A 20,165-nucleotide genomic window follows, 5' to 3' on the forward strand; every position below is an offset into this window, starting at 1 on the left:
CCTAATGGAGGTATCAATAACGATTCTCTGTTCGTTTGACGAGGTTTAGAATACAAGATTGGAGTAAATGATATCTTGAGGTGGTCAATCCATGGCATTAGCTATTCATTTCCGGGTCTTAACTCGAGTTTCTCGATGGTTCATGGATTTGGTAATTTTCCAAAACATTAATATGTTTGATGGGAGTCTGATATTTGAGAAACGTGCCATGCCTACAATGATGGGGAATGTTTTAAAAAACTGTATGAATCAAAGGAATTAATTGTAATTTACTTGCAAATGTTGTACTCTGATCTAATCCAATCTCAAGGGGCTGACGTCATATTTCTTTATTTTTTTTCCTAAGGAAAAAAAAACAGTCATATTTGGTCCACTCACATGATGTCGTTCATCCCACATAAAAGGAAAAAAAAATATTTTTTTTTGTTGCAACACATATCTACCATCAGTTATGAATTCCTATCAGCCAGATGATAAATCCAATGGCTGCGAATTTTCTTGATTTCTTTCACCTCATATCCGCTGAAAAAACACACATCTTTCTACAATTATGAAAGGGCGCCTTGAATAAAGAACGAAACCAAACAATATCGATTCAAGAACAATATGTGGTTCAAATTTTAATACTAAAACAAAGCGCATCATCTTATCTGATATCAACTTCACATAGCATCTTCACCACTCACTACAATAACCCACTCAGAACCATAATTTTAAGGCTAAAAAGAAAAGTTTTCAATAGCTAAAATAATGCTATTGAAGTTATATATAGCTAGGAAGTGATTTGCTAAGTTATTTTAGTTGAAGCCATGGCTTCCCATGCAGCTTTGGCCTCTTCAAGAATCCCAACAAGCACCAGGCTCCCCTGCAAGAATTCCCAGTCTTTTTCAACTCAATGCTTCTCTAAGGTTGTTTGTCTTCACTTTTTCTCTGATCCATGCGGCCAATCGGCACCTTCCCAACTAAATTCTCGAACCAATAATGTGATTTCACACCAATTTTACAAAAAAAGATTAATTTTTAAGACTCCTCCAATTTTTTAATGCAAGTGCTGAGAGGTTTTTTTCCCACTTATTTTATGTATTTTTTGCTTTAATCTTTAAATCTTACTTTGATGTCATAAATAGAGAACCCTTTTTTGGATTTTCAAATCTGGTTCATTAATAACAGAGTTCGAGTAGTACTACTTCAACTGCTCTGATTGAGTTTTGGCAGTACTTTTTAATGGTTTTGTAGAAGCTGGAAGTAGCAGAGTTCTCTGGCCTTAGGTCCAGTGGATGTGTGGCCTTCTCCAAGAATAATAGGGATACTTCTTTCTTTGATGTAGTTGCTGCTCAGCTCACTCTAAAGGTATAATCATGCTAGTATTAGCTAGCTTTTGTTTCGAAAAAGTTTTACCTCCTTAATTCGACTGAGTCGTTCGTTCCCTTTCAATTCTTGGCCGCCTGAATTCCTTCAAGTACAAAAGAAGAATATATAGATTGATGCATGATCACTTCCAGTCTCCTACTACTAAATCATGTATATTTTCTGCAACATTAGACCGCGGGATCTATCCCAGTGAATGGAGAGACCGTAGCCAAATTTAAGGTGGCTATCAACGGATTCGGACGCATCGGTAGGAACTTCCTCCGGTGCTGGCATGGCCGCAAGAACTCGCCACTCGAAGTTGTTGTGGTCAATGATAGTGGAGGTGTCAAAAATGTAAGCATAAAGAGCAAAGATTCTTGATTAGATTCTGGAGGGGTGATATATTCTCTTATACTGGACTTTCTTTTGGATGATTCTTTCAATTGTATTTCAGGCCTCTCATTTGCTCAAGTATGACTCGATACTGGGTACGTTCAAAGCAGATGTTAAAATCGTCGATAAAGAGACCATCAGTGTCGATGGGAAGCCCATCAAGGTCGTCTCTAGCAGGGACCCTCTTCAACTTCCTTGGGCAGAACTTGGAATCGACATTGTAATTGAGGTGGGATTGAACTCATAGTCATCAAAATCATGTTCTTTACCGTAGTTTTAAACATTCAGGATTAAATCTTTAAATCTGCTTGTTTGAGACAGTTATAATGAACGAGACGGTTTTAATTCAGGGAACAGGTGTATTTGTTGACGGTCCAGGAGCAGGTAAGCACATCCAAGCCGGAGCAAAGAAGGTTCTCATCACTGCTCCGGCAAAGGGTGCTGATATTCCAACCTACGTGGTAGGGGTAAACGAGAAGGATTACTATCACGAGGTAGCTAATATCATAAGGTCGGTACATTTTTTTAGTTTTTTCTCTTCCTTAATAACTAATGTTAGAAAGACTTTATGAGTATCCTAAGATGTAAGATTTGTTGGAATTCTTGCAGCAATGCTTCTTGCACGACCAATTGTTTGGCTCCATTCGTTAAGGTCATGGACGAAGAGTTCGGTAAGGCCATTTTTCAGGATTGAGGGTTGTTTGATTCTGATTCAGTTCATATGAAGGGTATTCAAGATTTCGAAGAAGTAAACCGATAAAAGCATGCTATTCTTGCAACATAGTACTGGAGTTTTTATGCTTTATAGGTAGGTGTTAATATTCACCTAAGGGGTTTTTTTCCCCTTCAATTTCCAGGCATTGTTAAAGGTACAATGACAACCACTCACTCATACACTGGTGACCAGGTAATTTTTGCTTAAACGATTATACACACAAGGTGCATTGATAGCCATTGAATCATGTCCATGTCTTGTACATGCTCAATTTGATGATGTATGTTGGGGCGCACGCACAGGGTGTTTGGGGGAGGGTTCCTAGTTGTGGGCCCATAAATCCTTTAGGTCTCGCCCTCGTATTGCACAGATTCCCATTGGTCTGCATCTTTATATGATCGCTTGAACTGTGTTATATGCAGAGGCTTCTGGATGCTTCCCACCGAGACTTAAGGAGAGCTAGAGCTGCAGCACTGAACATAGTGCCAACCAGCACAGGTGCAGCAAAGGCTGTGTCACTTGTGCTACCCCAGCTCAAGGGGAAACTCAATGGCATTGCTCTTCGTGTGCCAACACCTAATGTATCTGTGGTTGATCTGGTTGTCAACGTCGAGAAGAAAGGACTCTCGGCCGAAAATGTCAATGCTGCTTTCAGAAAAGCAGCTGAAGGACCATTGGCTGGCGTGTTGGATGTGTGTGACACCCCTCTTGTTTCGGTTGATTTCCGATGCTCTGACTTTTCTTCAATCATCGATTCTTCATTGACAATGGTGATGGGAGACGATATGGTGAAGGTCGTGGCTTGGTACGATAATGAATGGGGATATAGGTATGTGTCATCGTTGTAACTATTATATCACATAAAGTATATACAGGGATAGATCCGGAATATCTGAAGAGTGGAACGAACGAGGTTTTTCTACAAAATGCATTAAAACTGAATATTTTTCGGTTAAGGAGGAAACTGCCTCTTCTCACTCCATTAAATCTGCCCCTGGAGTGTGCACCAGCCACCAGAACTTATTTTATTGCTCATAGATAGATTAATGTTCCCGTATATATAAACAAGACATATTTTTGTATTGAGTCATATCGTGTTCGGATTTTTTCAGCCAAAGGGTAGTTGATTTGGCTCACCTTGTGGCAAATAAGTGGCCTGGAGCGTCTGTGCAAGGAGGTGGAGATCCATTGGAAGAGTTCTGCCAGACCAATCCTGCAGACGAGGAGTGCAAAGTTTATGAAGCTTAACATGTGAAGTCACATTTTTTTCTTGAGCTGCTGAAGAAACTTTAGAAGAAATATAAGGACGTTTTTAGGTCATCTTCACCCTCAAATTCTTGATTTCCTTGTGAATATGGAAACCTGGAAAGTATCTATTTATTTTGCAGAAGTGGGAAATATTGGACGTTGATGCATGTGTATGTATGTATACTCTCAGTAAAGTAGTCACTGAACAAGCATTATTTTTTTCTTAAAACAATTTCACTCACAAACCCAAGGAAACAAAATTATCGAAAAAGATATTTACAGTAGGCTCAAAAAAAGAAAGAAAGAAAAAAAGATGTCTGGATGGGATTTAACGCACTTTTTAAGGAGGACACCACAGCATTCTGCAAGATTAATATAATGTTCGATAATAATTCAAAAGTATGGTAATATTTTATACGATATTTATCATAAGTTTAATAATAGCAATTAATATATATCTTAATCGCGTTTATCATGATATTATTATCACACATACTTTTTAGCAAAATGCCCTTTCCACGTTCTTACAGTGTGCTGTTAATAAAAAGTTGCTAAAATGTTTTACACAATTTTTAAGGTGGTGAACAAATCAAATTAAATTAAAACTTATTGGTAAATTAATTTGGAAAATTTGTCTTTTTAGTCAAATATATTTAGGTTTCTTGTGTATTTGATTTTTTATTTTGTCAAATTTTATTTTAGTCTGCTACTTCTGTTTTTCTTACAATTATATTTTTTTGCGATGACGTGATACTAATAAGATGTTGACATCATACTGTCATATGCAGCAGTAGAAAAAATTAAAAATTTATAATTAAAAATAAAAAATCCCAATTAATTGCTAATTAATCAACATAAACTCGTGAAATTATTCAAACCCATTCGCGAATGGCCGCGAGCAATTAATGCTTCGATCATCTACATTACATACGTAAAATTACAATGATAATCAAATAATTTTAGCTTCCATATTAAGCCAAAGACACAGACGCAACCATCCAGAAATCTCACCATTCTCGCTTTCTACTTCTATAAACACAACATAATTTGGATTCACTTAATCCTCATCATAAATAAACTGCTTTGATAAATAAAAGATTCGGCGCATACATTACGATGGCAAGAACCGGCAACTGGGTTGCTTTAACGACGGTGGTTCTGTTATTTGTGGCGGCGGCGCAGGCGGCGGAGACGCCGGACATCAATCCACATTGCATGGCGGAGTGCTTCTTCGACTGCGCACAGATCAAGATTTTCACCGACAGCGAGTGCAAGAGGGAGTGTGTTCTTGCGTGCGCCAGGCATACTATCCGGAAAGCATCGGAAGACGATGAGACCAAGTTCTTTCCTCCATGGATTTAGGTGTCTTGGAATTGTGAATATGTTTCGTTTTATAATATGTTTATTTTCTCTTCAAATCTGTGACATAAAGTTCATCCACATTTTTTTAATATTATATATATTATAGTCTTTATATTGAACGTTAACAATTTATTTTATTGGATTAAAATGGATAAACAATCTTTAGTCTTGCATGCATTAGAAGTTTAAATTTAAATTATAGTATGAGAAAAAAAACATGTGATTAATTATTCTATATAAAAAAAATTGGCTGACTCGGCTGTGATTCTTTATTAATGCTAAATTTTGTATTATTTTTATTAAATTGAAGCTACTCACCAAAATATTGTCTAAAAAAGTAAATGAATTAATTAGTTCGACAAATCAAAATTAAAAGTCTTTTTTTCATTTCTTCGAACTCATAAGATTTTAGAAGAATAAATTATTACGATTTTTTCAATAAAAATTATAAATTCGAGTCAAAACTAAATAACTTTATTTATTTGAAAATTCAAATAGCTATTTTGGTTATAAGGAAAGTTGTGTGTGATGTAAAGTTGTAAATTAATTCAACAAATAGGGGCAACATGTCATTTAATGTCTCTGGTCAAAATTTTCTAATCTATTCTATCTTATTAAAAAAGACGACACATAGTAACTAATTAGCAATAAATCAATTTTTTTTTTCAATTTTACCCTTATATGATACTAATATTACACTTTTGTTTTTTAAATTTCAACACACTTTTATTTTTATTTTTTATATTTCAACAATTCAAATATCAATTTAATCCCTCCAGAATTTATCAAATTTTACTTTATCTATAAATAATAATAAAAAAAATTATATATCACAAGAAATCTCTCCAAGTAATTCCACTGTGCTTTTACTTCTATAAACGTGGCAATTTTTTTATTGGCTACAGTGACACCAGTAGCGTTTTTCTTCTGTGTTGTTCCTGCGGTTCTCTCCAATGAGATCCAAAGTCGGGATTTTACAAAATCCATCAACCACCCATGCCAAAGTCGGTTCACTGTATAGATAAAACAGGTTTTAGACCATTTCTCTTTCTACGTGCGAATCGAAAACCCCAGGAAAATGGAAAAAAGGCGAAAATTTGAAATTTATTTCATCATTATCAGTTGACTAGTTGTAATTTATCAGTTTCTTCATGTTTCAATACATTCAATTGCGCGATCCTGCAGAAAATGAGAGGTTTTTGGATTCCATTTCTGTTTATGGTAATCTTAGTTTTAGCTATTGTGTATGGGGCTCGGTCAAAATCCGACAAGGATCCTGATAGCAAAAATCTTCCATCTACAGTGGAGCCAACGTAAGTCGTATCGTTTGATTATATTAATGAGCATACACATGCATATGATATTATAATTTTATAATTTTTTTGATCTCGCAGGATATCGTATTATCAACCCGAATATAGTTTTTTAGAATTGCCAAGTAATCAGAGGTTTCAGTAAAATTTGGCTGTTTTTTCAGTATTAGAGAGATGTTTTTAGGTTGAATTAAGGTTAAAATGATAAAATCTGCTCTCTTTTATTGAAGTATATGAATATGTGATGCAATCTTGTTGATTGTGGTTTTGGAGTTGTAGTTAATTGTGGGTCTTAATTAAAGTGGGTTGGTTTTTTTCAATGCTGATGGTATCATGGTATTATTATTTATTAATTTTTGGATGGAGAATTGTATGAAATAAAAATTATGCAGTCTTTATGTTGGAATGACTTTTGGTGAGCTGTGAATTGATGAATATCATGGTAATTTGTAAAATATTGATTCTTGATTATTGCCTTTCCAAATTAGTAAATGATGCTTGCATGGCGAAGAATGCCATATTATGTCGCTCAAGATTAAGACCGTGTTATAAAAATTGAAAACATTTTCCTGAAATTAGGTGTTTTGGTTTTTACTGTGAAATAAACTGGATCGAGTAGCTGGGAGAAGGAGGGTCTTTTTACAGATGACTGTACAGGTAGCTAGCACTCAATGAAGAAATTCGTGTTGTTGGACAGCTATGAGTGATTAGCTGTTTTTGAAGTCCGAAAGCAAAGGAAGTATATAGCTTATGTGGAGATTTCTGGGAGTGATTTGGGTGTATTCTTTCTTGTTATGAGGGGAATGGGAAAATATTGAATGGTTGAGATTTGTTGCCCTGTCTGTTCCTTGCAGAAAGAGTATTTGCTTATGAGTCGCAATCATGCATTTTTCTTCCACGATATTTGTTCGTTCATGTCCTAGTTTCATTTGAAATTATCTTTCTTAACTGATAATAAATTTCACTCTTTTCTCTGCTATTGTCTTGGATAGAATCAATAAAAATGATACAGTGATAATGGCTGCACCAGATGGAACTGTATATTTAATTGAAAATAGTACTGGAAAAGTCTTTGGATCATTTTCATCTGGCCCGCCAATTTACTCGTCGTACCAGAAACTTCCTGATCATGAGGCTGAGAAGCTGGATGTCTCTGCTGAGGATGATGAGCTTTATATAGATTTTGCAGAAGACTGGAAACTTTACTGGCATAAAACTGGCCATAAGATTGAGGTATGCTTGCATAGTAGAGATTGTATAGAGTGCATCTGATCATGGTCTATAAAACTTGATAATATTCACCTCTTTTTGTAATACGTCAACATTACAAATTTGTGAATGTGCTAATTAAGAGAATTATTTTCATCAATAGCGTAGGTTTAGAGGAAAGAGCACGGTGAGAAATTGTTCGCTGAAGTTTAATTTCTCTTTCTTTGTGCTGTAATATATGTTGCATGCAACCGCTGAACACAAACAAATACCTTCACTTGTGGTGTAACTTTATTTCATACTAATTCCCTAAACTGATGTTTTCTACTCCAGAAGCTTCCGAGTGCTGAAGAATTGATAAAGCATACTCCATTTGTATCAGCTGGTGGGGTTGTGTTGGGATCAAAGAAAACTGCTGTATTTCTTGTTGATGCCAAAACTGGAAAAGTTGTTCGTACAGTTAGGTCTGATGATTTTTCTTCCGTTCGTGAGCAGGATTCTGAAGAAAGTTCTATTTTGATTAGGAATGACATTGAAGAATGGTTACCTGCTAGCCCTGAGGACATGGGACCTATTGAAAAGCCGCTCTATGTTACGAGAACTGACTATGCTCTGAAGTGTACCTCATTGCAGACAGGAAAAATTATGTGGTATCTGATGTTCGCTGATGTTGAAGCTTCTTTTCAATGTGAAGGAGTTCAAAATTTTTTGGGCGGCGTTCCTTCCAATAATGAGTTTGTTCCTATACACGGGCTTGATATGGACAACTCATTGCAATGCCAGTCAAGGCCCGCAGTTATCCACATCCGTGGTCGTGCTTCTCAAGAACCCCTTTTTATAGATGACCGGTTACAATATGCTCTTCCAGGAGGCAGATTGGTTTCATTGTCTTCTTCTGATCACATCACTAATATGAAAGCCATGGAAAACTTATTAGCTTTACATCATGGTAATGGAATAGAGAATATGTTTGTTGGAAAAGAGAAATTGCTTGCTCTGCCAACGTCTGAACCCACCAAATTTACGATGAGGAGTCTTCCAAGTAGCGATGCTCCTCAAATGAGTAGTCATGTCGAATTGCATGGCTTAGCACAACCTCTTCTGTGGTCTTTCATGCTATATTCTGCCTTGGTGCCTGTAGCCATGGCCTTCTTTTTTTATGTTAGACGCACTATTCTCGGGAGACATGATGTTAAGTTACATGAGAAATCTGAAGATGTTAAAAAAGTACAAAACTCAACACTGAAAAAGAAGAAAGGTCGGAAATCAGGAGTTAATAAAAAAAATACTGTTGTCAAAGAGCATGGGAATGATGAGGCACATGCTGCAGTCGGAGTCACGGGTGGATTTGAAGATACCGAGATGTCTAGCAGTTATTGGCCACCAAATTGTTTTGACAATAACGATACTTGTACAGATAGGCGCAAGATTGGTAAATTGATCGTCACTAACAAAGTAATCGCCAAGGGAAGCAATGGAACCATTGTACTTGAGGGAAACTATGATGGTCGACTGGTGGCTGTCAAACGCCTTGTCCGGACCCATCATGATGTGGCTGTGAAAGAGATTCAAAACCTTATTGCATCTGATAAGCATCCAAATATTGTTCGATGGTATGGGGTCGAATATGACCAGGATTTTGTTTATCTCTCTCTGGAGCGTTGTACTTGTAGTTTACATGAGTTGGTCTCGTTCTACAACTCACGGAATTGTGAGTCTCCCAGTTTCAGTAATGGTAATATGCAATTGCTATGGGCTTTAGAAAGTAGCAAGGAATTCGACCTATGGAAGACCAATGGCTATCCATCTGTATGGATGTTAAAATTAATGAAGTAAGTTTGACATGCACATGTTTTTTCCTGACTGATTTGAAATATTATATATATTTGTTTGAGTTTTTTCATTTATTACTTGAGCTGTACTGCAGTCTGCAAGTCACCTATTGTGCTGCAAGTCAGATGATAATTGCACGTGTAAAAACCCTAAAACAGACGTGTTTCTAATTTGTTACAGTTTTTGTTGTACACAGTTCTTGAAATGAGATCATTAACCATTATCTTGAACATGATTTGGACCTTTCTGGCCGTTGATGGAATGGAAGCAAAAATGATAAACTATTGTATTCAATTTAAAAATATGTCTCGAGGGAAGACAAAAAAATGAAATTGGTTTTATTCAAAATTATATGAACAGTGAATAATTCTTCTTGATATACTTGTAGTTCCCTTATCTGTAGATAGGATGCCTAGATTAGTTGCGTATATTTCAGCAATGACGTTCTCCTTCACATTTTCCATGGTTAGTCATCTTTCTAGTAAGGCCTTGGCTGATCTCTATTTTGCTTTCTTAAATCACGTCAGCTTTAGTGGAACCTTCATGAAAGCAAATATTATATATACTTTGAAGTAAATTAATTTGTAGCTGTCTGTTATTCCTGTTATCAATGCTTAAAATGTTGCTCTTCTCGAGAATTCAAATATCTCATTACTCGTGAACTGCAGGGACATTGTTTGTGGACTTGCCCATTTGCATGAACTAGGTATTATACATCGGGATTTAAAGCCTCAAAATGTCCTTGTAATCAAAGATCGATCAACTTCTGCAAAGATTTCTGATATGGGTATTAGCAAGCGTCTAGATGGGGACTTGACATCTTTAACCAAGAATGCTACTGGTGAGTGCTTTTTGTGATTTTGACTGTCCTTCCAAGCAAATTGCATTTGTTCCGGATTTTGAAAAGAAGGATGGCTGATTTTGTTTTCTCAATCTCCTATTTCCTTTTTGTTATAGGACATGGTAGTTCAGGATGGCAGGCTCCAGAACAACTGCGTCGTGAACGGCAGACTCGTGCTATAGATCTATTCAGTTTAGGTTGCGTTCTTTTTTTCTGCATCACTGGGGGCAAACACCCATTTGGAGAGAATTTTGAACGTGATATAAATATTGTGAATAATCGGAAAGACCTCTTCTTAATTGATAATATCCCAGAAGCTATAGATCTCATTTCTCGGCTTCTAGACCCGAGACCTGACTTGAGGTAATCACATCATTTATAGATCTCTGTCGTCTAACTTGATTTCTTGAATTCACACACACCTTTGTGAATTTTGAGCCCAGTATTTATGCTTTGACGAACCAACGATACCATTTTGTTGGCCATAGGTGGCCCAACTTTACGAGCGATCATGTCTCATATCTTTCTAAATTTTTCCCCCTTCCATTTCTTTGCGGTAGGCCAACAGCTATGGAAGTTTCGCATCATCCGATGTTCTGGAACTCCGAGACGCGACTCTCATTCCTTCGAGATGTTAGTGATCGGGTCGAATTGGAAGACCGGGAGAATGCCTCTCAACTATTAGAAGCACTGGAAAGCAGGGGAAGAGTTGCTTTTGGCGGTAAATGGGATGAAAATATGGACAATGCCATTATCAACGACATTGGACGCTACAGACGCTACAAATTTGACAGTGTGCGTGACTTGTTACGTGTCATACGAAATAAGTTAAATCACTATAGGGAACTTTCAAAAGAAATTCAAGTAATATTGGGATCAGTTCCTGAAGGATTTGATTCTTATTTCTCAGCCAGATTCCCTAAACTGCTAATTGAGGTGTATGGTGTAATTCTTGCGCATTGTGTAGATGAAGAGATATTTGAAAAGTATTTAAAAAATACTCTATTTTAGTTCATCTTTTGTACTGTAAAATTGCACTTGTAAAACTGTAAGTACAATTCAGACATAGTATGCACATATTATTTTACTTCTTACATCTTCATCCTGCACTGCTGTGGTTTCCGACTCAGATCTTGGAAATTTTGTTCGTAGGCGCGCTTCAAGGCATGTTGAGGTGATTCTGTCCTATGTATAGTAGTACCCTGGTCACCATTAGCATGAAAGAACGTAAATTGCGTTACAGGAAGTTCAATATTTAACATGGAATAGGAGTGGAGACGGTATACAGAATTCAAACCATCTCAGTAGGATTTTTCTCAACGAATGGGCAAGAGAAAGAGATTGAAATTTGAATGCAGAAACAATGAAATATTCATTGCACCAATAAAAAACTATGGATTGCAAGTGAAGTATGCAAGGCGATTAAACATCGTGCAATTCAGGTGTCTAGTACATAAGATAGACTTGACATGATCCAACTCTTCCAGGATGTTTTCTGTGAGATGTGGCATTTTCACTATAAATTACGTGTGGGAAAAATATTTGATTTGACACCTACAAGATACCACAAATAGTAATTCACTTGACATATACAAACCATTTCATCGAGTTCTAATCTTTACAGCATTCTCCAAACAAAGTCGAGATGCACCTTTCTTTGAATCCTTTTAGAGTTAAATCCCTCGGCTACTCTCGGATAAAGATGAATTCTCAAGCTTCCTTCGTTTACTCTCCCTCTTGGATGGATCGGATTTCTCATCTATTATCGACAATAATGTCCGGAGATGTCCGGACCGCAAGCTACCTGGTCCATCAGATGCATATCCATTTGAGGCAGTGCGTCGAAATTTTTTAATAACTTGACAGAAATATATTAGCAGCGCGATGAAGCAAGCCAACCCACATAATAGATATAGACCCAAAAAGCTGTCTAGGTGAAGGCGATCTGACTCGAGCTCGGTATTATCTGAACCACAAGTGCTTTGGGTTAACCATTTGTCATGGATTCTTTGGAGCTCCCCATTCTCGGATAGAGTTAATATAGCAGTTGACAGATCCATGGACAAGGGAGAATCCCGCGGAAACGCCTGAAAAAAGGGCCAGGAAATAAGCATGAATAAGGGGTCTCCACTTCATATTCCAAGTCAAAAGATTCAACTGTTCAATGGCAAAAAAATTTAGCACGTATTCACAATATATACAGTTTCAGACCATGACTGAAATCTATACGATGGATTTGGCTCATAATATGGTGAATACATCACAATAAAATGCATACAGGTTATAACAAATAATGTTGGACGTCGTGTAACCAAAGTTTTGAAATTCGGCAACTTAAACCAAGTAGTTTTCTTGCACAATTCCATTTTCTGGAAACGATTCTTGAGCATCAACAGCTATTCATATGACTCGGTGAATACATGTTATAACATAATAAACCACCATTCACTAAACAAAAAAATGGTACCCATATTTATTATTGTGCAGAGAACTTAAAACGATGACAGGAAAACGATGTTGCTACTTACAAAACCCCAGCCACTTTTGGTGAACTCTTGACCAATAATTCTGAATTTGCACTGACTTGACAGGAAAAGCTCTACATAAGGACGCTCATCAACAACTGCAGAAACGCCACCATTTTTTGGACCCAGTTGAAGGGCTGTGGCATATTCCTCCGGTGAACCAAGAGGCTTGAGGCGAGAACTGTGTATACCAATACCTTCACTCAGATAATGTTCAGCAAAGGAGCCTGTTTGGTATCCAATAGGGTCATTACCCTCTTTCAAACTCTCAATTCCTTTTATCGATGAATGGAGTTGTTGTACCGTTAGAATCGAGGTCAAACTTGCAATGTAACTAGAGTTAATTATCAGAACCACAAAGAGCCATATTAAAAGTACCACACGACCAAGAGTACTCACAGTATTCTCTCCTGCGTTAAAGAAAGAATCAAGAAACAAATGATACTCATAAGCCCACCGTGGCACCATTATCCAAATTAAAAGAAATGAGATATGAGAATTTAGCTTAACTTACTGTGTGCGAAGAAAAGAGTTGAGAGACTAAACCTGCAAAACAAACAAACAAAAAGACGTCAAAGGCCAAGTCCATTCTGCCATTTTTGAACAAAACTTGTATTAGGATAAATGACCATGGCAAAATCAGTAATTTGACTCTGCTTGACCACATTGGTCCTTGAGAAAAACTCTTATTGTTCTTTCAAATTCATATGCAACCATACACAAGTTTTTCTGAGAGGTAACTTCTAATATTTTAAACAACAAAAGAGCGTCAGAGATGGTTTGAGATGAAGTCAAATGAAGGAGCCCTCGAGTACAATTCTTCTGCAAGGAAATTATTCCAGGCAGTGACTTTCTAATCCTGAATGATAGAAAAAATCCTTGCGACCTTTGGAGATCCTGAATAACAGTGGTTCAGAAGCATGTCTACCAGCAAGTAATGAGGGACAATCTTTCTGTCACTTAAAATGTCATATGAATACTTTCAAAATAGCATATTCTCTCAGATAAGCAATCCCATATTTTGCAGCAGTTCCAGAAGGAAATGATAAACGTAACTTGACAAACTACGCTGCCAACACGAGAATGCTGTTCAGATAATTATGTTTTCGACGTCATTCTCCTCGATGATGCTACCCATTGGAAGAAATGTCACATAACTAGAAGTCCTCTCTTTTTACTCACAAGAATTCTTTCCTAGACTCGGGGAAAATTCAAATATGACAAAGTAACTCTAAAGCAAAAACCACCACTTATCATCAAAGAATTATGTATGTTAATCTCACCATAAAATGGTTATCAACTGTTGCTTTGGTGGTCCACGGAACTCATCATTGGTTCGATGTTCCAAAATCCATACAACTATCCCAATTAAAATAAAAAAAGCAGCACTAACTCCCCACATTTGAAGTGAAAATGGCCTTAGGAAAGCCCAACCACCTGTATTCGACTTCCTAACCGGGGCCAGCACCACCAGTCCTGATGCAGCATATGGCTGTGTAAAATCCACAATTTTCGTTCGATTTGTCACAATGGCAATGTCACCAACAGCTCCATCAAAAAACTGTCACAGGTAACCATGATAATAAGTGGCCAGTAACATAGAAAGCCAAAGAAACCATCAGCCATGGATAAAACAGTAAACATTTTATCATCACCATGGCTGAAAATCATACTTACTCCAGTAGTTATCAATTTCACTAGCTGATTATAATTCGGATTTTCGTGGCCATTTCCATAAGGGATGAACTGATAAGGAACAGCATATGGAAGCAAATCTACAGCAGCTATAAATACATCGATGCAGAATCCTTTAAAAGTATTAGTGCCTGATGCTTGTGACACGAATTCTCGATAACCAACCCTTATGGGTACCCCTATCCTCAGTAGCTTCCCATTATGGGGAAAAACCCAGCCACGAGGTGTCTCTACTGATTCTCCAGGCCAAATAACACCACGTAGTTTTTGTTTTGCACTAGAGCGATTTAGCGGCCGCGAATATAAACTCTCGGGAGCCACAGTCGAAAGACCAGAATAGTTCGACCAGTAACCAATACGATGAAGACTTGTTCCAATTATGTTTAGAATTTCATAAGCAGGAAAACCAAGAGATTTGCCAGAGCTAAACTTGATGGGCCCTGTCAGGCCAACAAAATCGCTCTGCAAAATTTTTTCCTTCAAGCGCGGACCTCCATCGAAAATAGACATAGCTCCAAGGTTCAATTCACTTCCTGCTGAAGATTGCGAAGTGGAATAATTAGTAAAGGAAATAACCCCACCCTGATCAAAAAACGAGTCAAGAGCCTGAGCAAGTAGCCAGACTGTATCATAAGCATAGAGCGCATAGGTGGATAGGCCCAACTGACTATGAGTCAGTTGGTTCCATCTAGTTAAAAAGGATCTCTTTTTTTCTGAATCAGAAGTGTGTTGACGCAAAACAAGTACTCCGTGCAGAGCATCAGTTGATTCATGTGGGAACTCAGAATCCAACACCGACGCAAGCCAATCCGTAGCTATCCAGACATAGCCATCACCCATCATTCCAAGATTACGTGCCACATTGAAAACCGAAAGTCCTGCTGCATGATTAGCATGTATAACAATGACTCGAGACTCCATTAGTGCAACGTTTACAAGAATATCCATGACTTCATTCTGACCTACGTCTCCAGGGGAAATCCCTGCTTTATAGGAAACTCGACAGCGCCTGGCAGCAAGTGCATCGTCCAATGCAGCCAACCCATTTCTCCCATAGTCATCATCAAGAAAAATAACAGTCACTTCCTTCCAACCATAATAATATACAACTTCAGCAACTGCCATCATCTGGTACAGGTCACTTATTGTTGTCCTAATAAAGTAAGGAAACTGAAGAGAAGAGAGAGTAGGGTCTGTTGCTGCAAATGATAAAAAGGGAGTTTTGAGCCCATTGGCAACATGCAATATCGCATGAGCAACTACGGAAGATTGGGGACCTATGACTGCAACTCTTTCAGTCTCCATAAACCGCAAAGCTACAAACCATAATAATCCGTCAGTCTATTTGTGAACAGGGAAACAAATAAAGTCAGTTGAGATCATTCAAGTGACGATAATTTTTAAAGCAATAAATCACCTTCAATCAAGCCAAGAAAACCACTGCAATTGGTATTTTTTATATCTATAAGGAGTGTTGTCCCTGAGAGGACACTTGAGTTGGCATTCACATCTTTGACAGCTTCTTCAATAGCAATCTTGGCAACCTTCCCAATTGTAGAATCGAGTGTCAAAATCGCTCCAACACTCACATTCTTTGGTCTTGAAGAAGCATTCGCGCTCAAACCATTTGATACCCCTCCAAAGGAGAGCAACCATAAAAGAATAATGCAAATGACACTCATTCCAGCTCCACACAGACCACCAATATGTAAGCAAAATAATCGTCCAATTCAGAACCTGGTAACAAGTAGGGGGTGACCAAAAATTCTGGATTGTACGACAGGGGGACAAGAGAGCTATTTAATGGATTTAATTGTGAAACTTATATTTTCAGAGAAAAAAATAGCTTCTAAAATTGAAATTTTAGACTATCCACGACCTCTTCCTGCTAGTCCTCTAGAACACACATTCTCCAACTACAGATACATCTGGGAGAAGGATTTAACATCAAACATGTATAAAAGAAACAGTACAAAAACCACTACTTCGCCATTCGACAGAGCTTCGGGTAACCACTCGATTATTCAAACAAAAGCTGTAAAACACATAAATCCCGTACTTTCAAGACCGCATGTCTTTCAAAACAACAAACTCGGTAATGTTTCCACTAATTACGACATAAAAGAACAGAAAAATCAAGTCTAAATAGCCGGTAAGAAGTTAAAGAACAAACCTTTAAAGCTAACAAAAAACAAATACCAATGAAATACAAATAAACCCTTAGAAACCCAAGATGGCAACCGTAGCAGCATAAGATGCTCCCAAATATTCCATTCGTGAATTAAATGTACGAGTTAAAAGTATTCATGAGCCAAGTAAACCATTCAGAACAAGCAAGCTTGAAGGACCACAGCCCCATATTCTTTATCAAAAACAAATAATCAAACTCCGAGCATCAAAATCACGTGGGTTTAAACAAACCAACTCTGAACTCAGAGAAACAGACGAACCACGTCCGCCTGATTATTATTAATAAACTACAAGATCGGATTTTTATTTTTTGTCGTGAAGAGAACAAGTAAAATGTTTCCTTGCTTGTGGTCATTTTCTCCCATTATTGCTGACAATAATAGTGAAAAAAGAATTTCAAGAATTTTTAATTCTAAAAAATTATACTTACAATTAATTTTTATTTTAAATAACTATATTATTAATTCATATTATAATTTTTAAGATCATTTCATGTTATTACAAAAAATTATATTTATACGTTCATTGAATTTTATTCTCTAAGCTTCTTCCTTCCAACATGCAAATGTGCGAGTGGAATAATTTAAAGAATAAAAGTGATTTTTAATTTGTGAGTTTTGGAATAATTTATTTTGTTTATAGGAGAAGTGATTGGGTCGACCCACCAATTACGATATGTGAAATTGATTCATATTCTCATTTTTTACGAGGAAAAAAACAAACCCCCATCTTTCGGTTCTTCAATCGTCATCCGGTTGGTAATCGGGTTTTTTCTTCTTTTTAATAAACAAAAAAAAATTTGTGCTCATAGATCAATTTTATAAGACAAATATCTTATTTGAATCACTCATATTATTTTTCATGCCAAAATTATTACTTATTATTTTAAAAACAATAGAACTCGATGTATTGAGTTTCAATTTCTTACGTAAAAAGATTTTTTTTTCTTATCAACTAAAAATTCATTATAAGAATATATATATATATATATATATATATATATATATATATATATATATATATATTGGTAATCGGGTTTTTTTTCTTTTTTTAAAAAAACACAAAAAAATTTGTGAGGTAATCTCATGAAGTCAATTTTATAAGACAAATATCTTATTTGAATCTCATATTATTTTTTATGCAAAAATTATTACTTATTATTTTAAACACAAGAGACCTCGATGTTTTGAATTTCAACTTCTCACGTAAAAATATTTTTTTTTTCTTATCAATTAAAAATTCATTATAAATATATATATATATATATATATATATTAATTTATCAATTATATTAAACATATTTGTCCTTTTCTTGTGGTAGTTTGTCAATAGTATTAGATTAAGCATATTATAAGACTTTTGAATTAAACACACTTTATCGAACCACTTAAAATTACGAAAAGGATGCAGAAATTCATCGAAACTTAGTTTAATAGTCTAAATTATCTGGAAAATTTTTGAAAACTTTGAATAAATTTCTGAAAAGTTCGAATCGCTATGAGTTTTCTGTGAAGTTTCAATTAAAAATTAAATTATTATATGAATATTTCATGAATTTTAAATTATATTTTATCATTTTATAGCAGATTTCCGATTATTCGATTTTTTTAATCTTTAATTAATATGTCAATTATGCTGCTATTTTGAATTGCGTATCTGTATTCTATTCCAAGCATAGTATGTAAAGTTTGATGTTTTGTGCAATACATTTTTTGAGGTAAATAAAAAAGTAAGAACTTTTTTACAAACACAAAAACTTACGTGAGACCGTTTTGCGAATCGATGGGATATAGATCTCCGATCCGACTCGATCCATAAAAAATACTACATTTTATGTCAAAACAAATAATTTTCAATGTAAGTATGAATCAGATCGACTCGTCTCGTTATATAGATCCATGAGATCTTCTTACATGATACCTATTTTATTACAAAATAAAATTTAGAGTAGATGAATCAAAGATATGAATTTTATGTCTTGGTCTTGGTACTATTTTGATTCAAATCTTGTAATAATATAGTAAAATGACATCGAGTTCCATCAGTAATTACGAGCCTCGGAAAGAAATATACAAGAAAAAACAAAATATTACAGATAGTAACAATCACTTGAAGTATGCTAAACTTGATCATATAACAGAGACCAATTCATTTAGTGCAAATCTTAACATCATTATCTAACACAAGCTTGAGAAAGCACTTTTCTTTGAATCCCTATCTCCCTCGTTGTCGGAGTCTCCGACAACGACGAATTCTCAACCATCATTCGTGTACTCTCTCCTCTTGGATGAATCAGATTTCTCATCTATTATCAATAATAATGTCCCTAGACGTCCAGAACGCATGCTACCAGGTCCATCGGATGCACATCCAGTTGGAGCAGCACGTCGAAATTTGTTAATAATCTGACAGAAATATATCAGGAGAGCCGGGAAGCAAACCATCCTGCACAGAAGATATAGACCAAAAAAACTACTTAGGTGAATGTCATGACCAGACTCGAGATCGATAACATCTGAACCGCGAATGTTAACCACTTGTAGTGGATTCGTTGGAGTTCCCCATTCTCGGATAGTGTTAGTATAGCAGTTGACAAGTCCATTGACAAAGGAGAATCCCGTGGAAACGCCTGAAAATAGAAGCAAGAAATGAGCATGAAACTGCAGCAAGATGTCTATTTACTAAGGGGCCTCCTCTTCATTTTCTAAGACATAAGATTCAACAATTCAATGGCAAAAAAATCTAGCAAAGTATTGACCATATATAGTTACAGTTTCAAACCTGCCTGAAATATATTCAACGGATTTGGATGCTACTTAAAAAACCCCAGCAGCTTTTGGTCAACTCTTGACAGATGATTCTGAATTTGCATTGGCCTGACAAGAAAAGATCTATATATGGGCGCTCACCTACAACTGCAGAAACGCAGCCATTTTCGGGACCCAGTTGAAGGGCTGTGGCATATAATTTGTTAAATTGATTAATATTATGATTTTTTTTAAAAAAAAAATTGCCAACAGTAGTGATAATGATAATTTGTTCTACCTTACATTTTGCACCACTTGAAAATTACTAAAATCTTGAAATAGATGGATATTAAAAAATATTACATAAATAACTAGAATGAGATTGAATATTTGGATTCGAAATACATCCGATATGTCTAATATTCCGATCCAAACATAGCCAAAGTTGTGTAACAATGATAAATTTCAAACATATTTAAAGCTATAATTATTTATAACTCATGTTCTAAATATTTATCGAATCAAATATATTGATCGAGACAATATAAATTATTTTCAAAATTTGAGGGTCTCCGATATATACTCGAAATTTCGGATACCCGAAATCCAAGTACCTAAGTTAGTACTTCGGGTTCTCCTCTCCTAGGCATTGTTCTAAAATGCAAGGATTCAACTAGAAGCATGATTATTAAAAAAAAAAAAAAAAAAACTTCAATTCGAACAAAAGCGTGAAAAAGTACCGTA

General features: G+C 36.0%; 3 protein-coding genes across 4 annotated transcripts; 2 read left to right on the forward strand and 1 right to left on the reverse strand.

Moving 5' to 3' along the window:
• Nucleotides 1-662: 662 nt before the first annotated feature.
• LOC142552795 (glyceraldehyde-3-phosphate dehydrogenase B, chloroplastic-like) lies at nucleotides 663-3,879 on the forward strand. The gene is made up of 9 exons (XM_075662622.1): nucleotides 663-908; nucleotides 1,237-1,350; nucleotides 1,543-1,704; nucleotides 1,805-1,972; nucleotides 2,094-2,254; nucleotides 2,353-2,414; nucleotides 2,601-2,650; nucleotides 2,881-3,287; nucleotides 3,571-3,879. The coding sequence occupies exons 1-9, from the start codon at nucleotides 810-812 to the stop codon at nucleotides 3,704-3,706; spliced, it is 1,359 nt and encodes a 452-aa protein (XP_075518737.1). The 5' UTR covers nucleotides 663-809; the 3' UTR covers nucleotides 3,707-3,879.
• A 2,163-nt stretch (nucleotides 3,880-6,042) lies between these two features.
• Nucleotides 6,043-11,358, forward strand: LOC142552796 (serine/threonine-protein kinase/endoribonuclease IRE1b-like). Of its 2 annotated transcripts, none has more exons than XM_075662624.1 (6): nucleotides 6,043-6,381; nucleotides 7,374-7,614; nucleotides 7,927-9,422; nucleotides 10,092-10,264; nucleotides 10,381-10,627; nucleotides 10,825-11,358. In XM_075662624.1, the coding sequence occupies exons 1-6, from the start codon at nucleotides 6,257-6,259 to the stop codon at nucleotides 11,273-11,275; spliced, it is 2,733 nt and encodes a 910-aa protein (XP_075518739.1). In that variant the 5' UTR covers nucleotides 6,043-6,256; the 3' UTR covers nucleotides 11,276-11,358. The 2 variants fall into 2 exon arrangements, with proteins under 2 accessions (XP_075518739.1, XP_075518738.1); XM_075662623.1 differs by having other exon boundaries at nucleotides 6,046-6,381; nucleotides 7,924-9,422.
• Nucleotides 11,359-11,669: 311 nt separating this feature from the next.
• Nucleotides 11,670-16,983, reverse strand: LOC142552797 (glutamate receptor 3.3). The gene is made up of 6 exons (XM_075662626.1): nucleotides 15,902-16,983; nucleotides 14,467-15,800; nucleotides 14,073-14,350; nucleotides 13,304-13,335; nucleotides 12,793-13,199; nucleotides 11,670-12,351 (listed from the first exon to the last, which is right to left on the reverse strand). The coding sequence occupies exons 1-6, from the start codon at nucleotides 16,164-16,166 to the stop codon at nucleotides 11,938-11,940; spliced, it is 2,730 nt and encodes a 909-aa protein (XP_075518741.1). The 5' UTR covers nucleotides 16,167-16,983; the 3' UTR covers nucleotides 11,670-11,937.
• Between the last annotated feature and the right edge of the window lie 3,182 nt (nucleotides 16,984-20,165).

Source organism: Primulina tabacum, chromosome 8, assembly GCF_025594145.1.
Source record: "Primulina tabacum isolate GXHZ01 chromosome 8, ASM2559414v2, whole genome shotgun sequence".
Taxonomy (NCBI): domain Eukaryota; kingdom Viridiplantae; phylum Streptophyta; class Magnoliopsida; order Lamiales; family Gesneriaceae; genus Primulina; species Primulina tabacum.

What these genes read in the sequence shown, in the direction of transcription:
- LOC142552795 (XM_075662622.1), top strand. Translation starts at nt 810, where the DNA reads ATGGCTTCCCATGCAGCTTTGGCCTCTTCAAGAATCCCAACAAGCACC. An exon ending in CAACTCAATGCTTCTCTAAG is followed by an intron (nt 909 to 1,236) that starts GTTGTTTGTCTT and finishes ATGGTTTTGTAG; the next exon opens with AAGCTGGAAGTAGCAGAGTT. An exon ending in GAATCGACATTGTAATTGAG is followed by an intron (nt 1,973 to 2,093) that starts GTGGGATTGAAC and finishes GTTTTAATTCAG; the next exon opens with GGAACAGGTGTATTTGTTGA.
- LOC142552796 (XM_075662623.1), top strand. Translation starts at nt 6,257, where the DNA reads ATGAGAGGTTTTTGGATTCCATTTCTGTTTATGGTAATCTTAGTTTTA. An exon ending in AAACTGGCCATAAGATTGAG is followed by an intron (nt 7,615 to 7,923) that starts GTATGCTTGCAT and finishes TTTCTACTCCAG; the next exon opens with AAGCTTCCGAGTGCTGAAGA. An exon ending in TGGATGTTAAAATTAATGAA is followed by an intron (nt 9,423 to 10,091) that starts GTAAGTTTGACA and finishes CGTGAACTGCAG; the next exon opens with GGACATTGTTTGTGGACTTG.
- LOC142552797 (XM_075662626.1), bottom strand. Translation starts at nt 16,166, where the DNA reads ATGAGTGTCATTTGCATTATTCTTTTATGGTTGCTCTCCTTTGGAGGG. An exon ending in TGAAATTGATAACTACTGGA is followed by an intron (nt 14,351 to 14,466) that starts GTAAGTATGATT and finishes TACCTGTGACAG; the next exon opens with TTTTTTGATGGAGCTGTTGG. An exon ending in AACTCTTTTCTTCGCACACA is followed by an intron (nt 13,200 to 13,303) that starts GTAAGTTAAGCT and finishes TCTTTAACGCAG; the next exon opens with GAGAGAATACTGTGAGTACT.